The 22,273-nt window shown below is 37.4% G+C and overlaps 2 protein-coding genes across 2 annotated transcripts; one reads left to right on the forward strand and one right to left on the reverse strand.

Moving 5' to 3' along the window:
• Window positions 1–5,731: 5,731 nt before the first annotated feature.
• LOC109809882 (oleosin Ara h 14.0103) lies at window positions 5,732–6,202 on the reverse strand. The gene has a single exon (XM_020373298.3). The coding sequence runs from the start codon at window positions 6,200–6,202 to the stop codon at window positions 5,732–5,734; it is 471 nt and encodes a 156-aa protein (XP_020228887.2).
• A 6,249-nt stretch (window positions 6,203–12,451) lies between these two features.
• On the forward strand, window positions 12,452–15,931 carry LOC145954061 (uncharacterized). The gene has a single exon (XM_083067735.1). The coding sequence runs from the start codon at window positions 12,452–12,454 to the stop codon at window positions 15,929–15,931; it is 3,480 nt and encodes a 1,159-aa protein (XP_082923861.1).
• Window positions 15,932–22,273: the final 6,342 nt, after the last annotated feature.

Here is a 22,273-nt window from a genome sequence, read left to right on the forward strand (position 1 = left end):
TCCATTGACTTGGGTCAACATCATCAAGAGTGAACCAAGGTCCCCTAGTTGGTTTAGTGGTCCTATTTCTAGGACTTTGTATTGGGCTCTCATCAGGGGATTCATAAATAGGATCTGGTCCGGTGGATACCATCAAAACAAAGAGATCTGCTAATTGTGCTTCACAGTGAAGTCCCACATCGGTTAGGAAGGAGAACGAAGCATGCCATATATATGGGTGTGGATACCTTCCTTGTGTGGACGCGTTTTGGGGTGGCATGCGTGCCATTGCCAGAAGCAAAACCGTGAGGGCTGCGGCCAAAGCGGACAATATCCACATGCGGGTTGCTGGGGTGTTACATCTCTCATCTCTCATGATGTCTCCCTCCTCTTTCTCTGAACAAATAAAAATTAATTAATAGAATTGGAGAATGAAGTTAATAAGAGAGAGAAAATATTTTATTTTCATTTAAAATTAAATTAAATTACTATAATATTCTTTATACAAATTAACCAAATAAAAAAAATGAGTGACTTTTTTGTCCTAAAATTTTGGTGTAGGTTGCTAACATACTCCCACTAAAAAATAAGTGGTAGTATATTAACATTTCCCATATATATATATATATATATATATATATATATATATATATATATATATATATATATTATAGATATTGAATTGACTAATGTTACATAATTATCCAAAATTATCACTTTCAGGTATATTATTGGTGATATAAAATATTAAAATAAAATTTTTAAGAATTATAAAAATTAAAAATGTAATTTAATTTTTAAAAATTAATTTAAAAGACAAAAAAAAAATTTTGCTCCAAATTTTAAAAAATAAAAATATATTCAAGTCAAGTTATTTTATGTTGTCTCATACACTATAAATATGATAAATTTATTAACCACAATAACAATTATAAAAAAAATTGCAATAAAACGTATTTCTGAAAGTTTAATATCTTTTAAATGCATATTCATTAAAGTCTCGATAAGGAAAAATGAAAAAATATCTTCACCATATTCAACAGATGATTAAAAACAATATCTGAATGAATTGTTTATTTATTTATATTTATCTGTTTAAAACAGTAAAACTGAACAACTGACCATTAACAGTTGCAGATAAATAGTGGTTAGGTGGTATATCCCTCTGAACCCCAATTGAATTACTTTACCTAATTAACGCTGTTCGTAATAAATATGAAACTAGCTATACTTGTTAGGTAAAAGTGATTCACTCCTTCAACCATAAGAAAGTGAGAGTTTACTATCTATGTTAGACGTTAGATCGAAATTCGAGTTAAAACTGATTTAATATTTGAGTTCTTTAACTAAACAACAGAGTTTAATCTCTGCTCAAGATATAAAATTGAAAAAAAAATACAATTTTATATTTATAAAATTGAGTTATATTATATTATATATATATATATATATATATATATATATTATAACAACAAAAAAGGTAATTTTCATGAAAATAATATTTTTTAAAATAAGTTAGTATTACTATTTTTAAAATTTAAGTATTTTTTTGTATATCTACTTTTTTATTTTATTATTAGGTATATTGAAAAAAATTAAAATATAAATATAAAGATATAATTTTTAATTTTATATATACATATAATAGGTTAACAAATTTATATTAATAGACATCTCTATATTCCGTCAAGTGTAAAAATTAAGGATATTAAAATATTTTTAAATACTGCTTGCTTTTGAGTTTTTTATAATTTTTTTTTTTTAATTTTAAAAGATGTTTAGAATCTTATCTGAAATTATAATAAAAAGGAAATATTTTGTTTTGTAATTAAATTAAATCCATAAATAATTAAAATCAAAATTTAAAATAAATTAAAGATATAAAAAATATTTAAATTGGATAATCCTAACTAAAATTTGTTATTATTTATTTTCTATTTATTTATTTACTCACTTGATTTTTGTCTATTGTTATGTTTCATCTTCTATATTTTAATAATATGGCCCTCACACACAAATGACAATCCTATCATTTATCAAGTCACCTTTTGGATCATCCTCATCCTTCTTGGGACAAAAACATTATACCAATATCTGGTTCAAAATTATACTATGATTCCAAGTGCTTGAGGAATAATATTGTAAATAGATAACTAAAAAAAACTCACATTCAATGTTTTTCTTCTTCGTTAATTGTATATATATTATTTAATTGTGCACATTATTATCATTCTCTATAAGTATTTTTTAGTTTGTTTGATTGAAAATTGTCATTATAATTAGTTTTTTATGCTTGCAAATGAGAGAATTATTATGTTCTTTTCTTGAATTATTAGGTCAAGATAATCAAGAAGTTTATGCATGTCAAAACTTGAATGATTTTTTTCTAATAATTTATAATCAAGTTTTAAACATAGACTCATTGATAAGGAAATTTGTTAAATTATTGAAGGTATCAATTGGTCAACCAATATCAATGCTTTTTTTCATCATATATCGATGTTTGATTTGATGTATGATGAAAGAAAACATTGACATTGATTAACCATTTAATACCTTCAATGGTTTAACAATTTTCTTTGTCAATAAATCTGTTTGAAACTTGTGAATTATTAGGGAAAAGTTATTCAACTTGTGACATGCATAAACTTCATGATTTAATAATTTATAGTCAAATTTCAAACATAAACTCATTGACAAGGAAATTTGTTAAAGCATTAAAGATATCAAATGGTCAACCAATATCAATGTTTTTTTTTTCATCATATACCAATGTTTGATTTGGTATATGATCAAATAAAACATTGAAATTGGTTGATTATTTAATACCTTCAATGATTTAACAAGTTTCCTTGTCAATGAATCTATGTATGGAACTTGATTATAAATTATTAGGTCAAGATAGTCATAAAGTTTATACATGTCACAACTTGAATGACTTTTCTTTAATAATTCATAATCAAGTTTCAAACATAGACTCATTGACAAGGAAATTTGTTAAATTATTGAGGTATCAAATGGTCAATCAATGTCAATGCTTTTTTTTACCATATAGTAATGTTTGATTTGGTGTATGATAAAAGAAAATATTGACATTGGTTGACCATTTGATATCTTCAATGATTTAACAAATTTTCTTGTCAATGAGTCTATGTTTGAAACTTGATTATAAATTATTAGATCAAGATAGTCATGAAGTTTATGCATGTCACAGCTTGAATGAATTTTCCCTAATAATTCATAATCAAGTTCCAAACATAGACTTATTGACATGAAAATTTGTTAAATTATTGAAGATATCATATGGTAAACCAATGTTAATGTTTTTTTCATCATATACCAGTGTATGATGAAATAAAATATTGATATTGGTTGACCATTTAATACCTTTAATGGTTTAACAATTTTCCTTGTCAATGAGTCTATATTTAGAACTTGATTATGAATTATTAGATCAAGATAGTCATGAAGTCTTAATCCTACCCTCATATGCATGAGATAACTCAATTTGAAAGTCTTAATCTTACCCTTATGTGTATAGGATGTATCTTGCACGACTTAACTATTCTGACTAGATAGTTCAATGAGTTTACATGTATTGTTGGCGATAGTGTACAAGTGTGATATTTTATTAGCGTCACATACATGGTAACAAGTAGTCTGTGTTCATTGCATAATACATTATAATGTAACTGTTATTGGTTATCATGCTATGACTAAATGACTGTTATTATAATGTTTGTCTGTATATGTTATATTTTGTATGGTTATTTGTTTAGCTACTTGATTTGCATTCCTACATTGTGAACTAGAGTGAGATGTTTTTCACTCCCTTTATTTTGTGTTGTTTTTCTTGGTTATTATACATGTGACCATTAACGTGAGGTTAAAAATATTGGTGATAAGACTTAGACTTCAATGTTGAATTTTCTTACGATAAAACATGTGATATTGAAGCATAACTAGGACTAAATTAGGATGTCGTTCTGTTGATTTATTTTCAAAATTATTAATTTTATTTCCTTACAATTTTATTAATTATGTTATTTGATTAAGTTAAAAATGTGATACTTTCTACCTAAACATGTTTAATTTATTTATAAAAATTATACTATTCAATTTATTTTATTACTTATGTCTTGTGACATATGTGATAGATGGTGCCACATGATTAGCTTTAATCTAATTTTTTACGTACAAAAAAATACTTTTTACTAAAAGATAATTCTATAAAAAAAGAAAATAAAACTAATAAACTAAACTCTAAATTCTAAATAATAAATCATAATCCCTTAATACTAAATATAAAAAAATTATCAAATTATCTAAATATGAAAAAATTTAAATATGTAACTTACCAAAAGATAATTTTATTATATAATATTTTTTCGATTTATCAAATTATTTAGAAATTTAAAATTTTAATTATCACTTAAAAAATAATTAGAATAATCACCAAAATTAGGTTTAGATAATGAATTTAGTCAAAAAAATAAAATATTTAGATAATAAATTGTCTTAAAAATTTCAAGTTTAAAATTTTAGTTATGTTAGTTCAAAAAATCATCAAAATAATTATGAAATTTATAAAAAAATTTTATCATAATATAATTCTACTGTAAGAAAATAAAGTCACTAAACTTTATATCTTAAATATATATATTTTTTTTAATTTATCAAATTATTTAAAAGAAATTAAATATGTCAGTTAAAAAAATTGTTAGAATAGTTATGAGATATGTAAATTTTTTAAAAATGATAATTCTATAATAAAATCTTATTTGAATTTTATTGAGAAATTTTAAAACTAAAATTTTGAAATTTTAATTTTAATTAAAATTCTATTATTAAACATGCACACACATGCACGCATTCTCTCTCTTGGAGGTGCACACACAAAACGTAACCCTGGTAGCTCCTCGTCATGAAAGGATCAAATAATTCTCATGTTCATGTTGTTATACATAGTTCTTACTTGCCAATATAATTTTTAAAACCTCATATACTTAAGGCTTATACATCAAACAATTAATATTGTAACGAACTCTCCCAACGACTAGTCAGGGAAGATGTCTTTAATTCTGTGTCTCGTGTTTAAATAATAAATTTCATGGACGTTTATAACACCATTATTAAAGTGTCATATAGGTCATTATTTTATATATATATATATATATATATATATATATATATATATATATATATATATATAGGACACATATCAAGTGAAAGATAATATATTATGAGAGATGAGAGAGTTAAAATATAACCCTTAGATTAATTTTCTTTCACTTGATTAAACTCTAAATTTTCTTTCACAGGGTTATATTTTAACCCTCTCATCTCTCGTAATAAATTCTCTCTCACTTGATATGCTTTCTATAATATAATATTTTTTACCTCATTCCAAAACTGGAAACATATTGATGATTACAAATGGACAATATCAAATCTTAAAATTATCTTCAACAAAGAGAAAGATCTCTGGATTATAACCATGAAAACCGGAATAATTCATTAACACTCATTACACACAAGGAATATTCAACAACTAATGCAAATAATTAAACAAACACAAAATGAAACTCCATATTCCAAAACACAAAAGGTTAAATATCTAATTCCCACACACACAAACATATATTACATATAATGATAAAATGATACGATGTACACTATAGTATCACATCTCATAAGTACTCAACTCAAACCATTTTCTCTTCTCACACGATAACTGCGTTGTTTGTGACTTTTATGCATCTTGTGCCTTTGTCTCAATGTCCTGCCCAGCTTCCTTAGTCTTTTGCTTCACGTGTCCCGCCATTTCTGCCACGCGCCGCTTCGCCTGCTCCGGCGTCACCATCACCCGCCGGAGGTAATTCACCATCCAAGTGAATGCCACTAATCCCATCAGTCCGCATGTCCCGGCCGCTATAATGCTAGTCACTGCTATTCCGACGACAGTTGCGGCCGGGACTAACACCGGGCTGAACAGGATGAAAAGTGGCACCACAATCATCAGTCCCACGAGACTGACGATGAGCGAGAGGCCGGCAAGGAGGAGCAGCATGCCTCCAATGGAGGCACCGGCAAGGAACATGAGGACTTGGGAGGTGGAAAGGGACATCTCCGGGAGGAACTTCATGAAGCTGGCACCCTCTTGACGGTGTGTTGAGTTTGTGTGGGCATGGTCGTGCTGGGGTTTTGAACGTGCTTCAGCCATTGAAGAAGAAGGTGTCGTTATTTTGGTGAAGTGAGATTATACTAGTGAGGGTTGAGAGGAACAGAATGCGGTGGTGATTTATAGAAAGGAGTTGTGACGGGTGGTGACACGTGCATGAGACATGCTGAGTTAAGGGCTTGCATGAGGAACATGTTTCAAGTTGCCCTTGATTTATAGATCGCATATAACATTTTTTTTCTCTTGAATCAGGTTATCCTTTGACCGAAGACCACATGCATGAGATATAGTAAGAACCTTCTTAATTTTTTCTCTACATGGTTCAGGAATTCAACTTTCATCCTATGTTTAACTGTTTAACAATAAGATTATCTCGCAACCGAACCATTAACGTTAGTGTCGGACTGTGACGGAGGGAGGAGTTCCTTCTATCCTACAACTGCAATTTAAGAGTTATGTACAAAAAATTAAGAACATCAATAATAAATATAAAAATTAAAGTAAATTTTTATTAAAAATATATATATGCACATCCTTCCTTATAATTTTATTTATGTTTTCAATAAATAAAAAAATTATTATACTTATCGATTCTTTAACAAGAGGATAATCGTTAATTAACAAGATCCATATATTAAAGTTTGATATTTACTAAATATTATTTTTTCAATTGTTATAGTTGAATAATTAGTGAGAAGGTAAATTAAAAAATAAAGGTAATTATTAAAAAAATGCAAATTTATAAAATTTTTAAATTATGGTAAAATGCAGTTAATTTGAAGCGAAGAAAATATTATATGAGTTTATGATTGAATTAGTGCGATTATTATATAAAAATGTATATATAATATGTCAACTATATCACATACTTTGCTGGTATAAACAATATAAATATAAATAAATAATATATATATATATATATATATATATATATCGGTATATAGTATTTTTGAATAATATTTATATATTTTAAGAAAAATAAATAAAAAAACAAAGTGATATAATGATAAGTGATAATCAGTTGTATATGTCTGTTGTATGGGAGTAATTTATTTTTTTAAAAAGCAAAAAAAAGTATTATTATTACATATATAAAAATAAAGACATAAATATAAAAATTTTAGTATACGTTTTTTGATGGAGGGAAAAACAAAATTTAAATTTTAATATTTGAATAAAAATAATAAATATATAGAGAAAATGGAAATTTCGAGAATACAAATAGAACAGACAAAATATATTTACTTATAATTTTATTAAAGTCAATAAGATCATTTGTGTACTCTCATCATCATCATCTAGATCTCATTAGATATTATTTTAGAAACAAATATGTGAGTCACAATACTTTTTCTCATCATATTTAACATAATTATATATATCATACACAGTTACCATTAAGTTAAAATAATATCATATAACTTATATTTGTGCTCGTAATGATATATATTAGACACAAATTTTTTTAATATATTTTTTAGATACCTATATATATACACATATGAGTGTTGTAATTTTTTTTATGTGAAATTTGTGTTTTTAAAATTTTTAAATCAGACTCTCAAGATATTTGCTAAGATTATCTCTTAACAATAAGTGGAATAAATTTATACAAAAAATAATAATAAAGGAGGGAAATTTAAAAATTGGGATGGGTATGGGTCTTAGTGGTTGAAGAATTTAAAGAGGTTAAGGTTGGCACTTGGCAGTTGGCACAATGTTGTGTTGTGACTTGTGAGCATTACAAAGAAACAGGTGGGCTTTTGGGCTCAAATATTTACAGTTCCATTGTATATGGTTCATTATATATGCACCTCCTTTTTTTTTTTATAAGTACGCTTTCTTTTTTTAAAAAGAAAAATAAAATTTTAAAATATTTTTAATTTTTTAATTTTTAATTTTTAATTTTACATCCATAATATTTAATTTAGTACTTTTTTTTCACATATCTTTCCTCTTTTTTTCAATTTTTACATATACTCCCTTACCTTTCACTACACCTATTTTAGTAGCATGTGAAAATTAAAAGAGAAGAAAAAAGTATGTAAAAAAGAAGAAAAAAGTAACAAATTAAAAGTTGGAGGTATAAAATTAAAAAATTAAAAAATTAAAAAAAAAAGTTTACAATAATTAATAATTTTTTTAAAAAAAATAAAAGAGATGTACTTATAAAAAAAAAATGAAGTGTATATATCATGAGCCTTGTATATTGCTCTCTCACGTTGCTGATGTAGCCCATGCTATTTACCTTTTTTTCTCCTATAATTTTTATTTTTAAATTTTTTTTATATTTCTAAAGATATCTCTTATTTTTCCTTCACATCTCCTTTTTTTTTTTTCAGGTTTTACGGAAATTTATTTTGTAATTTAGTTATATTCTAAACATTATGAAATTTGGTGTTTAGTTTACATTACAAAAACTAAATTCTATAATATAAAAAATATATCAATAAAAATTAATTTTTTTTTTGTGTGTGGTGTATAGTAAAATACAACTATATCATAGAAATTATTGAATTTTCCAAAAGTGAATTGTATTAATTTTACAGTTTTCATTCACCAATTTTTATTTGCCAAAATTAGTTTACCAAAATTGTTTTAATATGATATAGTTATATTCTAATAAAAAAAATTATATTAAAACATAACTATATAAGATTAATACAATTTTATTTTTTCTATTTTTCTTCACTTTATCTCTCTCTAGTTTCTTTCTCAATAATCAAACACAATTCAATAATCAACAAGTTATTAGTCAATGTAGTATTAGATATAGTCTCTTTAAATGGTGTTTCAAATTTGAGTCTTGTGGATTAAAAAAAGTGATTAAAAATGATTATACTAAAAGTAACTAATCAAATTTTTCAATGGAGATTAATCAATATTAAAATTGATAAATATTTCATACCAATAATAATTATTAAAAAAAAGTTAATTCAATAGAAATGCTATAAAGTAACCTATATATAAATATATATAGATTGAATTTTCATCACCAAGGCTGAAGGGTGAAGTAAAATGATGAGTCTAAGTCTACACACACATGTACACCCTATGGAGTGACCTAGTCCAAACAATATTATGCATTTCTTCTTCACTCTTTACTCTGCTAACAATTTCTGAATTAATGTCCCATGATGGAAGACTTTTGCTCACTTTGCATGTGCCTGAATCCATGGCCTTTCAATTTTGGCATATGTCTAATGTCTCATCCATCAATCACACAGAAGAAACAAACCCTGTTATGGACTCATGGAGCCATACCTAGTTACCTACACATATCACATAGGACAGTAGAAAGCACTAAAAAAATACAAGTTGTAAAACGCCGTATTTTAGGGTGGATAGTAGTAGGAAAAAAATATTTTAAAAAAATACAACTATGATATTATGAATATATCCATACTTTATGAGTATAGCATGTTTGTATATTACCATTTATTTTAATGGAAAAGTCAGATAACTTTCATATTTAACGGAACTATTGTTGTAAATAAATATACTTTAATATATCATTTAATAGTGTGTTTGGATAGGGCAATTTAATTTCTATCATAGATAAAACTAAATTTTTATAATTAAATTTTATAGAACTAAATATTAGTCAAATTTTATAAATATTAATTTTATAAAACTAATATTTTTAAAAAAATATTATTTTATTATATTTATTAACTTAAAAAGTAATTTAGATATTCAATAATTAAAAAATATTGATATTTTTTTATGTTGATTTTGAAAGACAAGAGAAAGAGGTGGTAAAAAAAAGTTAAAATTCTTACTGAAAGAATTTAAAATTTTATATCTTACACTATCCAAATAAAACATTTTACATCAAAATATTTAAATTTTTTCAAAAAGTTAAATTACTCTATTAAAACCTTCCATTTAAACATACTCTAAATTTCAAGTTAAATTTCCCCTCCCCTCTAATATCTTGGTCTTAATTTGCCACCTCTTACAAAAATGCAAAAGAAGTGAGAGGAGAAAAAAGAATGTAATTAGAATCTCTTTAATAAAATATAAAATTTCCTCAATCATATAAAATTTGTTTGAAAAAGTTATAAAAATTAGATTATTTGATAACTGATTATAATTGGACTGAATTTTCATTTAGATAAATTTATTGAAAAATAATTTTGAGACATTTAATTTCATTTGGTTAATAAAAAAAGATAGCTTTTATGTAATAAATTAGTTATAGCAAAAAAAAATTAATGAAAAATGACCATAATCTTTAAATTTTCAGATTAAAAAAACACTGTATTTTTAGAAGAAAAAAATTGTTTATAAATTTAAGCTATTATTCTAAACAACCAATTTTCTTTATGAATATTTTTTTCTTTCAAAAAAAAAAAAAAACCAAAAACAGGAGAAAAAAGCATTGCCAAAGATGCTCATAGAATATTTGTAAACTTGGGCGGTTGGTGGTGGCCCCTTGATTTTGGATGGAATAGTGTGTACAAGACTTTGAACCTATTTGGATCCCACAACAAAATATAATTATATAATTGGAGTTCAACTACTTCAAAAGCTCTATGGGATATAGATTATAGACCAAACAAAAAGCAAATATGCTCAAAGGGGTGTTTAGGGTTAGTCAATTTGGTACTCGTTTCTCTAACGTGGAAACTTTGATAATAAAGAGATAATTCTACTATCTTTTTTGATTCCCAAATTCTTTTTTGCTATATTAAGAATTAGTGGAGGGGGTTTACACTATTGGATTTTCTCACTTCTAAACCCACTCAATATCAAGTAACTTATTTTAATAATATTAATTTGTTATGTAAGTAAGCATTATATTAATAATTTTTTAAGGTTTAATTATTTTTTTCGTCATATTTTACGATTCTTTTAATGATTTTTTTCACTTAATTTTTAAAATTACACATTTGTTACTTTTTTTTATTAATTTTACATTTTACACATTTATCTTTCATTAATTACTTGTTTAATGTTATTAGTTGATTGTTAACATAATATATTCATTATAAAAAATGTTATATATGCAATGACATATAAAAAATGTCACTATAAGTATAATAATATATGTAGGTATATGTATCTATTTGACATATAGTTACACACAGTTTTAGTATTAATTTTGAATGATATTTAACAACATATTTTGTATATCACGATAGTCTATACTCACACTTTTTAACAATATACTAACATATATTGTATTTATTATGTAGGTAATAAAAATAATTTTAATGATCATTTTTGTGTCACTATATAAGACATGTCACTATATGACAATTTTCTTGTAGTGATTATGATATGATAATCGATAATCTAATATATTTACATATCGACTAATAATAAAATATCTTAACTATTTACATAATATATTGATTAGTAACATAATTTCTTAACCGTTAATATGATGTTATATTACGTTTTTAATCCGTACTGTACTAGGAGGCACCCCTTCGGTCAGGCAATAGGCCGAAAGGGGTGCCCGAGCCGACGAAAACACACCACCCCTTCGGCTGGAGGACGGGCCGAACACACCCTCTCGGCCAAAGGAGGTACCCCATGACTCCCTTACCACTAGAAGAGAACACCCATCAAAACCTTTCGGTATTAAGCCGGGCCGAACACCTCCTCGGCCCTGACCTGAGCCGAACACCTCTTCGGTCTTGGAGAAGGCCGAACACCCTTTCGGCCTCATGCCTAGCCGAGGACTTCAACAAATCAAACCACTGCCATCAACGACGAGTCAAACACCTCCTCGGCCTTGACCTGGGCCGAACACCTCCTCGGCATTGACCTAGGCCGAACACCCTTTCGGCCTCGGGGGAGGCCGAACACCCTTTCGGCCTTACGCCTAGCCGAGGACTTCGACAAAGAGCAGATCACAAACAACACGTGGCCAGTTAGATACTTATTATGCGTTAATTACCAGGCTAGATTAAGACAGGATTAAGGTTAATTCACGTATTACCCGCATCCCAAGAATGAAGGCCCACCAGGCCCAAACATGTCACTATAAATATACAGGTGATATGACATAAATGAGGTACGTTACGATTCCCACTAGCACATTTATTGCTCTAAACCGAACACTGACTTGATCGTCGGAGTGCCTTTGCAGGTACCCTCCCCACCCTTCAGAGTTAGTAATTCGGTCGGCACAGAAGACTCGAAAAGACTCGAAGGCAGCTAAGAAAGGAGTAAGGAGACAAGTGTTCTACACCCGGAACATTTTGGCGCCCACCGTGGGGCCGAAGCTAGAACGGTTTTCGACCCCAAAGTTAGAACGGTCTTCGACCTCGGAGCAAGATGGTACTTACGAGAAGTCAGCAAGAGAACGTAGCCACCGAGCACCCTTACGGGATGCCCCGAGGTACTCCCATACGGCGAACCGATCAGAACGACGGAATGGAAGAATCATACGTGGACCGATCCCAGCAGCCTAATCCCTCCTCGGCCCTCGAACAGTTAAGAGCCGAAATGATGGAACTCAGGAGGCTCCGAGAAAAAGACGCTCACGAGTTATCAGCTTTAAGAAGAGAGAACGCCGAGCTTAGGAGCGATAACCGGACGTGGCAGCCCACGCACGACGCACAAAATCAGTCAACCCGGGAACATGGCGAATCCTCGGGATGGTACAAGGAAGTTAATATTCCTCGGCCGTCGGGAGTGCCGACCACCGCAACGCAAGATCAACAAAGGAGGCAGGGAAGAACACCATTCACACCGGACATTGCCGGGTCTCGATTACCCGACAATTGGAAAAGCTTAACCCTGGAGAAGTATGATGGAACCGCCGACCCTGAAGAACACCTCGATGCATTCGTCACACAGGTCGGATTGTACACCGATGACGACGCAATCATGTGCAAAGTCTTTCCTACTTCTTTGAAAGGACCCGCACTCAATTGGTTCACTCGGCTTCCACCCGGGACGGTAGACTCTTTCACATCCTTATCTTCCCGCTTTGTGATACAGTTCGCTACAAGCCGACCTCATCAACTCACGTCCATTGCGTTGATCAATATCCGCCAAGAAAAGAAGGAGCCCCTCAGAGCCTTCATGGAAAGGTTCGGAAAGATGACTTTGTCCATTCGAAATCTAGATCCCGCAGTGGCCTTGCACCACCTCACCACAGCGCTGCGACCAGGCCCATTCGTAAACAGCTTATGCAAAAAACCACCTAGAGACTTGGATGAGCTTCGACAAAGAGCCACGAAGTACATGCAGATGGAAGAGTTGGCCGAGTTCCGAAACCAGAACCGATCCGACTCCTTTCTAGGAAGGAAGGAAGCTGAGAAGGAACACAATCCAAAACCACGCCCGAAGGACGTCCCCGACAGGGAAAGAGCACACAGGGGGCCCCGGTATACGCAGTACACACCGCTCAACGCCACCAGAGCTAAGGTGTTAGAGCAGGCGCTGGCCACAGAAATCCTAGCAGTCCCACGTCGAGCCATGACTCCGCCCCACGCGGATAAAACCAAGACATGCCATTTCCACAGGAACAGGGGACACACCACCGAGGAATGCACGGCTCTCCGAGACCGCATTGAGGACCTTGTCAAGTCTGGCCATCTCCAGAACTTCACCCAGCCGTCGGGAAGGAGGAGATATGACAACTCTCGGGAAAGGAGAGGAAACAGTGACAGAGCACCCCCAAGGCATCGATCTAGGGAAAGAAGCAGGACCCCCGAAAGAAGTGACCGGCAGCCTGAACGAAGTCAACCCAGGAGGGTGATAAATACAATTGCCGGAGGATTCGCGGGAGGAGGAAGCACGTCCTCCGCCCGAAGAAGGCACTTGAGAGCAATCAAGTCGGTAAATGCCGTGGGAAGAGCAACCATTCACATGCCTCCTATCACGTTTACCGACCGAGACTTCAAAGGGGTAGACCCGATACAGGACGACCCAATGGTCATCAGTGTCGAAATCAACAATTGCGTGGTTAAGAAGACGTTGGTTGATCAAGGAAGCTCGGCAGACATCCTATATTGGAAAACATTCGAACAGCTCGGCATCCCCGAACAAGAGCTAATACCTTATGGTGAGCCCTTAGTCGGATTTTCTGGTGAACGAGTGGATACCAGGGGAACAATCGACCTGTACACCTACTTTGGGGACGACCACCATAGGCGGAGAATCAAATTCCGATATGTGGTTGTGCACGCCAACACTTCATACAATATTTTGTTAGGCCGGCCATCCTTAAACAAACTCCGGGCCATCGTTTCCACACCTCACTTAGCCATGAAATTTCCCTCGGAAGAGGGAGCGATCATCACCCTCCACGCGGACCAGAAAACGGCTCGAGAGTGTTACTTTGCAAGTTTAAAAGTTCCACCGACGCCGAGGCCTTCCCGAGATGTTAATGTCATCGGAGACACCAGCCAACGAGACCCAGTCGATGATTTGGAGTTGGACCCGAGAGTGGCAGACGAGGGCAGGGTCGAGCCGATTGAAACAACAATTCCTTTTCAACTCGGGACGAAAGAGGGGCAGGTCACATTCCTGAGCTCCCAACTGTCCGAAACGGATGCGTGTAAGATCAAACAAGTCCTGGTACAGTACGCCGATTTGTTCGCTTGGACTGCCGCCGATATGCCGGGAATTGATCCCAGTTTCCATTGCCATCGGCTCTCTGTGTGTAAGGACGCCAAGCCCGTTGCCCAGAAGAAGAGGAAAGTGGGTGGAGAAAGAGCCCAAGCAGTCAAAGAGGAGACAACCAAGTTGTTACAAGCAGGTTTCATCCGGGAGGTCAGGTACTCCACCTGGCTGGCCAACGTAGTAATGGTCAAGAAGTCGAACGGCAAGTGGCGGATGTGCACTGACTACACCGACCTCAATAAGGCATGCCCTAAGGACGCGTACCCTCTCCCTCACATCGACGCACTAGTCGATGGCGCGGCCGGCCACTTTAGACTAAGCTTCCTGGACGCTTATTCCGGGTATAATCAGATACCCATGTACCCCCCGGACGAAGCCAAAACCGCGTTCATCACTGATTCGGCGAACTATTGTTACAAGGTAATGCCATTCGGCTTAAAAAACGCGGGGGCAACCTATCAAAGGCTCATGGACAAGATTTTCCGTAACCAGATTGGGACAAGTCTGGAAGTGTACGTAGACGATATGGTGATCAAATCTGCCTCAGGACCCGACCACATCCGAGACCTACGTTCCATCTTTGACGAAGTACGACGCCATCACATGCGACTGAATCCGGCTAAGTGCACATTCGGAGTAGCGGGGGGAAAGTTTTTAGGCTTTATGTTGTCGCAAAGGGGGATAGAAGCGAACCCTGACAAGTGTCAGGCTATCATCAGCATGAGGAGTCCGATTAATGTCAAAGAAGTACAACGCTTGGCAGGACGAATAGCTTCATTGGCTCGGTTCTTGCCTTGCATGGCAGACAAATCACGACCCATTATGTCCCTTCTAAAGAAAGCCACCAAGTTCAAGTGGACCGACGAGTGCGAATCAGCCTTCAACAACTTCAAGGCGATACTCGCTACCCCGCCGTTGTTGGCTAAGCCCGACCCCCAGCTGGACATGATCATGTACATATCAGTGTCCGACAAGGCCATCAGCACCGTCTTGGTGCAAGAAAAATCGGAGCAGATGCCGATTTATTTCATCAGCCGAGTACTGCAAGATGCCGAAGCCAGATACCAACACCTTGAGAAAACGGTCCTCGCCCTCGTCCACACCTCTCGACGCCTTAGACACTACTTTCAAAGTCACCGTATGCTCGTCCGAACTGACACTCCCATAACCAAGGTTCTGTGAAAACCCGAATTAGCGGGACGAAAGGTCTCCTGGTCCGTCGAATTGTCACAGTTCGACATCCGATTCGAACCACGAGGGCCCATAAAAGCGCAAAGCTTGGCTGATTTCTTGAACGAATTCACGTTGACGGCGACCCCCGACGCACACCTTTGGACCTTACATGTAGATGGATCGTCGAACCAACAAGGCAGTGGAGCGGGTATCATCTTGGAAGGACCGGGCCACGTAGTTGTCGAGCAGTCACTTCGTTTCGGTTTCAAAGCGTCCAATAACCAGGCTGAGTATGAAGCCCTTTTGGCAGGTCTACGACTGGCAAAAGACTTGGGCATCTCAAAATTACAATGTTGGAGCGACTCACAAGTAGTAATAGGGCAGGTCAGCGGCGCCTTCCAAATCAAAGAGCCGACCCTACTGTTATACTTTCATGCGTTCAATAAGCTAAAGGCCGATTTCGAAGATGTCCAAGTCAAGCATACGCCTCGGGAACTCAACGTAAGAGCTGATCAATTAGCCAGGCTAGCCAGCAGCAAGAAAGTCAGCCACTTACGAAGTATGATACAACAGGATTTGCCGAAGCCCAGCATCGCCAAACCAGAGTGCTTACAGGTCCAGCCTGAAAGCCCCGACTGGATGACAGGAATAAAGGGATACCTGACAGCCGGAAAAATTCCTGATGACCCATTGGAGGCAAAAAAGATGAGGATTACGGCGGCGCGATATACCCTGATCGCGGGGGACTTGTACAAAAGAGGGTTCTCGACCCCCCTGTTGAAATGTTTAACACCGGACCAGGCGCACTATGTGCTGCGAGAAATCCATGAAGGCGTATGTGGAACTCATTCGGGAGGCCGAACCCTAGCAGCCAAGGTTCTCCGAGCAGGGTACTATTGGCCAACCTTGGTTGCGGACTGTTCGAATTTCATTCAACAATGCAAGCCCTGCCAACAACATGGACCCTTAAATCACCAACCCCCCGAGGGGCTACACTCCATCTCCACTCCTTGGCCGTTCTCCATCTGGGGTATGGACATTCTGGGACCATTTCCACCTACAAAAGGCCAAGTCAAGTTCCTCGTTGTAGCCGTCGACCACTTCACAAAATGGATCGAAGCGGAGGCATTGGCCACCATCACAGCCAGCAACATACAAAAATTATTTTGGAAAAGTGTTATTACCCGGTTTGAGATCCCGTACGCCTTGATCACGGACAACGGACTGCAATTCACCGATCGACGTTTCAATGAATTTTTGAACGGATTAGGAATCAAGCACCGAATGACCTCGGTGGAGCACCCCCAGTCCAATGGTCAGGCCGAGGCAGCGAATAAGGTTATCCTTAAAGAGTTGAAACGACGTCTCGGACAGGCTAAAGGAACATGGCCGGACCAGCTACCAGAAATCTTGTGGGCATACCGATGCACGCCTCAGAGTTCAACCAAGGAGACCCCCTTTCGGCTAACCTACGGCACAGATGCAATGATACCAGTTGAGGTAGGAGAGCCTTCTCTCAGGCGAACACAATTTGACGAGGATAGCAACCGGGAAAATCTCAATATTGAAATGGACTTGGTAGACGAAGCTCGAGAGCAAGCATTGGTGAACATGGAGGCCTGTAGAACCAGGTTGGCAAAGAAAATTCGAACCAAGGTGAAACCTCGCGATTTTCAAACCGGCGACTTAGTCTGGCGAGTCACAGGAGAGGCGCGAAAAGACAAGACTCAGGGGAAGCTGGCACCAAATTGGGACGGCCCCTACCGCATAATGCACAACTTGCAGAATGGAGCATACAAGTTAGAAGAACTCTCAGGAAAAGTCATTCCACGAACATGGAATGCAACGCACTTGAAGCATTATTTTAGTTAGAATATAATGTATTTGTTTCGGTGCACTCTTTTCCTTATCCCAGGTTTTCTCCTCTTAAAAGAATGTGAACAGAGGTTTTCCTGAGAAAATGTTTTTAATGAGGCACCATATCAATGAAACAAGCCCCTTATTTTTCAGACATCTTTGCTCAATTTAATCTCAAACCTTCAGTCTCCCTCCCGAGATTCATCTCGGCCAAGGTTGAGCATAATCTCCCTCCCGAGATCTCTCTCGGCCAAGGTTGAGCATAGTTTCCCTCCCGAGATCTCTCTCGGCCAAGGTTGAATATGATGTTTACTTCCCGAGATCCCTCTCGGCTAAGGTTGAGCATAGTCTCCCTCCCGAGATCCCTCTCGGCTAAGGTCGAGCATAACCTCCCTCCCGAGATTCCTCTCGGCTAAGGTCGAGCATAATCTCCCTCCCGAGATCTCTCTCGGCCAAGGTTGAGCATAGTTTCCCTCCCGAGATTCATCTCGGCCAAGGTTGAGCATAGTCTCCCTCCCGAGATCCCTCTCGGCTAAGGTTGAGCATAGTCTCCCTCCCGAGATCCCTCTCGGCTAAGGTTGAGCATAGTCTCCCTCCCGAGATTCCTCTCGGCTAAGGACGAGCATAACCTCCCTCCCGAGATTCCTCTCGGCTAAGGACGAGCATAACCTCCCTCCCGAGATTCCTCTCGGCTAAGGACGAGCATAACCTCCCTCCCGAGATTTCTCTCGGCCAAGGTTGAGCATAGTTTCCCTCCCGAGATTCATCTCGGCCAAGGTTGAGCATAATCTCCCTCCCGAAATCTCTCTCGGCCAAGGTTGAATATGATGTTTACTTCCCGAGATTCATCTCGGCCAAGGTTGAGCATAATCTCCCTCCCGAGATCTCTCTCGGCCAAGGTTGAATATGATGTTTACTTCCCGAGATTCCTCTCGGCCAAGGTTGAACGACAAGTCCCCCCCCCGAACCCTCTCGGCCAAGGTAGAGCGTAGCCTCCTTCCCGAAGATCGCTCGGTCGAAATGGAACAACTTGCATTGAAGTTCCCTCTACCCGGGATCCCAATGACCGAAGCCTTTTCTCCCGAGATACACTAACAACCAAAGTTTAATTAGTGAGTTCTTGACCGACTAAGACATTCCCGGTCATCCCTCTCGGCCAAAAAAGAAAAACGTCTCAGACGATCCTAAGACCTACAAACAAGAGAAGCTGCATACAAAGGCGCGCAACAGAGAGTAAAACAGTCTGAATAGGGAGCATACCAATTCATTACGACTCAAGGTCAACGCGGCACTATCGGCCGAAGGGTACAAGCAAGGATGGCTCTAACGGCCCAAAAGGAATCATAAGCAAAAAATAATATACCCTAAATTTGTACATCTTAAACAAAACAGATGCATCCTCAAAAAACAAAAGGTCGTGCCATCCCTCAATCGGCATTGCCGGTCTGCTCGGTCTCTTCGTCGTCATCGTTGAAGGTGGTGCCGGGGTCTTCAGGAGCCGCTAAGCGAGGCGGAGCGGCTTAATCAGGTTCGGCATCGGGGTCGGCCTCAGCATAGTCCATAAACACCCCCTGGAAAAAGTCCTTGCTAAGCGCGAAGGAGAACTCGGGAGGAAAAGTGCCGAAATGATTGGCTTGCCAAACGGCATGCCAAAATCCTTCCTCGTGCTCCTTCACAATCTTGCCTTCGCATTCAGCCCGGAAGGTCGCCATCACCGCATCGCCTTCGGCCTTCGTCCTTTCCACTTCAGCCTGGAGATCCTTCACCTCCTCAACCCGCATCCGCTCGGCATCCTCCGCCGCCTGAACTCGACCTTCCATCCCTTCATAGGCCTCCTTCCAGTGGGCCACCTCGGCCTCCAACGCCGCCTTTTCCCCAGCTAAAGCCTCTTGCACCGAGAGGGATTGTTGTAGAGCCGATTTAGTGTCCTCCAGGCTCTTTTGTAGATTATGCATATCCCCCATCGGTTCCAAGGCCATCTTCCGAAATATGGCGGTGGCCCTCATGTGCAACTCACATGCCATCGCCCATCGAGCCGAAGGAGTGGCCGCATCGAGCATAACATGCCCTTGGGCCGATAACAGATCAGAAGACATCATTCGGGCCGGCCTGATCTCCTCCGATAAAAAGTCCTTGGCAACGATGGCCGAAGGTACGGCCAAATCCGTGGAAGAACCCTCCACTCTTCGTTGCTTGGGCCGAGAGGTTTCCATACCCTCGACATCGGTCCTCCTTTTCCCCTTGTCTTTTCTCTTCCTGCCCCTAGGATCGGGAAGGGCAATAACAGGTGGCGTGGGCCGAGCAGCATCCGTGGTTTGAGGTTGCCGATCAATGGCAACACTTCGATGATCTTCGGCGGAGGTCCCGGCCGGGGCTTTGCTCCTCATCAATTGCCGGTACGACAGTCCCAATCCTTGTTGCGCCATCCAGCCTGCAAAAATCAAACAGTCACACATCAACCTAACAAGAACGACCAATCAGAAATATAAAAACATACCCTCTAAATCAAAATGAGGCCGAGACGACTTGGGCAGCAGCACTAGAAACCGAGAGGGGATACACCTCGGCAGTCCTTTCAGGATATCTAAAGCCGACAACTCGGCTTCGGTCATCATGTCCTCCAGAAAATCATCGTATTTCCGAGGCTGCCGAGTCCAATAAAAAGGGAAAAGGGGTTTCTGCTCGGCATCATAAAAGTAATTTCGGTCGGCGACGGGGTCAATGATCACCTTCACAAACCCCGACTTGAACCCCTTGAAAGACGACGTGAAGGGTGTCAGCAACGGTCGGTCGGCGTTCCGAACCAAAGAAAGCCACTTAACAGTCTTATTCGAAGGACGAGTACAGAAAAAATGTAAAAATAAACCTACGGACGGCTCTATGTAGTGGTATTTACAAAGCACCCGGAACGCTTGCATATAAGCTCACGCGTTCGGGTGCAACTGCGTCGGGGCCACATTCAACACACGAAGGACCCCCATCTGAAAATCGTCGAAGGGGAGCGACATCCCGAGCTCCCGGAAGAAACACTCGTACATGTAGAAAAAATCCCCGGTTCCTTCCCGCTTCGCAAGAAAAACCAGATCAAGCTCCCCGGGGCCTTCGGCCCGGCATCGGCGCAGCAGAATGGGATAAGGATCCCAACCTTCCCATCGGCCTAACGTGCAACGACCAAGAAGACGTATCACGGCAGCCCTCTCATGAAAACGAGAGAAGTACGCCGCCACCTCACCATCGACCCAATCATACCCAGGGATTTCACACGGAGGGTACTTCTGCCTATAATCCCCGGGGCTCATCTCGGCGTCAGGCAAATCCGACCCGGATGAAGAACTAGACTCACCACTACGCTCAGGGCCCGACCCCGCATGACCCCCAATCATTTCCACCTCGGCGTTGAAGGCCAACATCTCGGCCTCGACATCTTGCGCCGACACCCTATCACTAGCCGACGACCCTGACGATAATGTCACACCTTCGGTGGCCATTATCAACAAAAAAAAAATCTAAAAACACAAAAAACGAACCTTTAGGAGTACTCGGCTCACACGAAAGGATATTGAGGCAGTATACCTACAAACAAGGCATGAGGAAGGGAGTCCCATCCCCATACCTTATATAGACCACGCAAAGCAACCCAAAAGCCTCGTAATAAATGCGCCTGAACGCGAAGAGACATAACCCTAGGGCGCGAAACCCAAAGGCGGCAATGGCATGCAACGGTCACTATCCACACACCTCCCGAAGAACACGTGATAGACTATGGACAAGGCCAAGGAATCCAAGAGGTGATATCTTAAAAGAACCAAGAGGAATGGGATGATCTTAAAGACCTTTTCATTTGTTTGTACATATAGTAGTCTCTTGTATAGGTTATTTTGCCTTTGTATTTGTAAGGCACTTTACTAGCTTTTTCTAGTGTTTGTATATTGATTTTGAGGTAGGTTACTTGGAGAGTTTAACTCCATTTAACCTCCCTAGTTGACACATTCATTCTTTATTTTTCAGTAGGAAAAAGGGGGTGACATTTAGCAAAGTTAGGGAGTGTGCTTAGAAATTGGGCCAGAGTTGGGCCTAGGCAAAATTTTACATATTGGACTCATTTTGCTCCTAATTTTTCATAGATTTGATTTAGCTAGGTTTCATCATCATATGATGAACCTAACTAAACCAAATCAAAGAATTTCAAATTAAATCAAGGAGCAATTTGAACCATGGGCCGCCTAGCTTGTTTCCTTCTCCTTGGCCGAATTTTTCAAGCATTCTTACTTGAGTTTGAAGCTTGTCTTGCAAGCTTCTAAACTCAAGCAAGGTTAGCTTAACCTTACCTTGGTTCCTAAAAGAACCATGGTCAAGGTTTAGCTTCTCCTAGAAGCTAGCTAAACCGTAGGAGTTTAAGTTAATCCTACCATGGTTCTTAATGAACCATGGTTAGGGATAACTTCTCCTACAAGCTACTATTCCCTATATATTTGATTTTCCTACACTTGTACT

Source organism: Cajanus cajan, chromosome 2 (genome assembly GCF_000230855.2).
Source record: "Cajanus cajan strain Asha chromosome 2, NIPB_CcT2T_4, whole genome shotgun sequence".
In the NCBI taxonomy this organism is placed as follows: domain Eukaryota; kingdom Viridiplantae; phylum Streptophyta; class Magnoliopsida; order Fabales; family Fabaceae; genus Cajanus; species Cajanus cajan.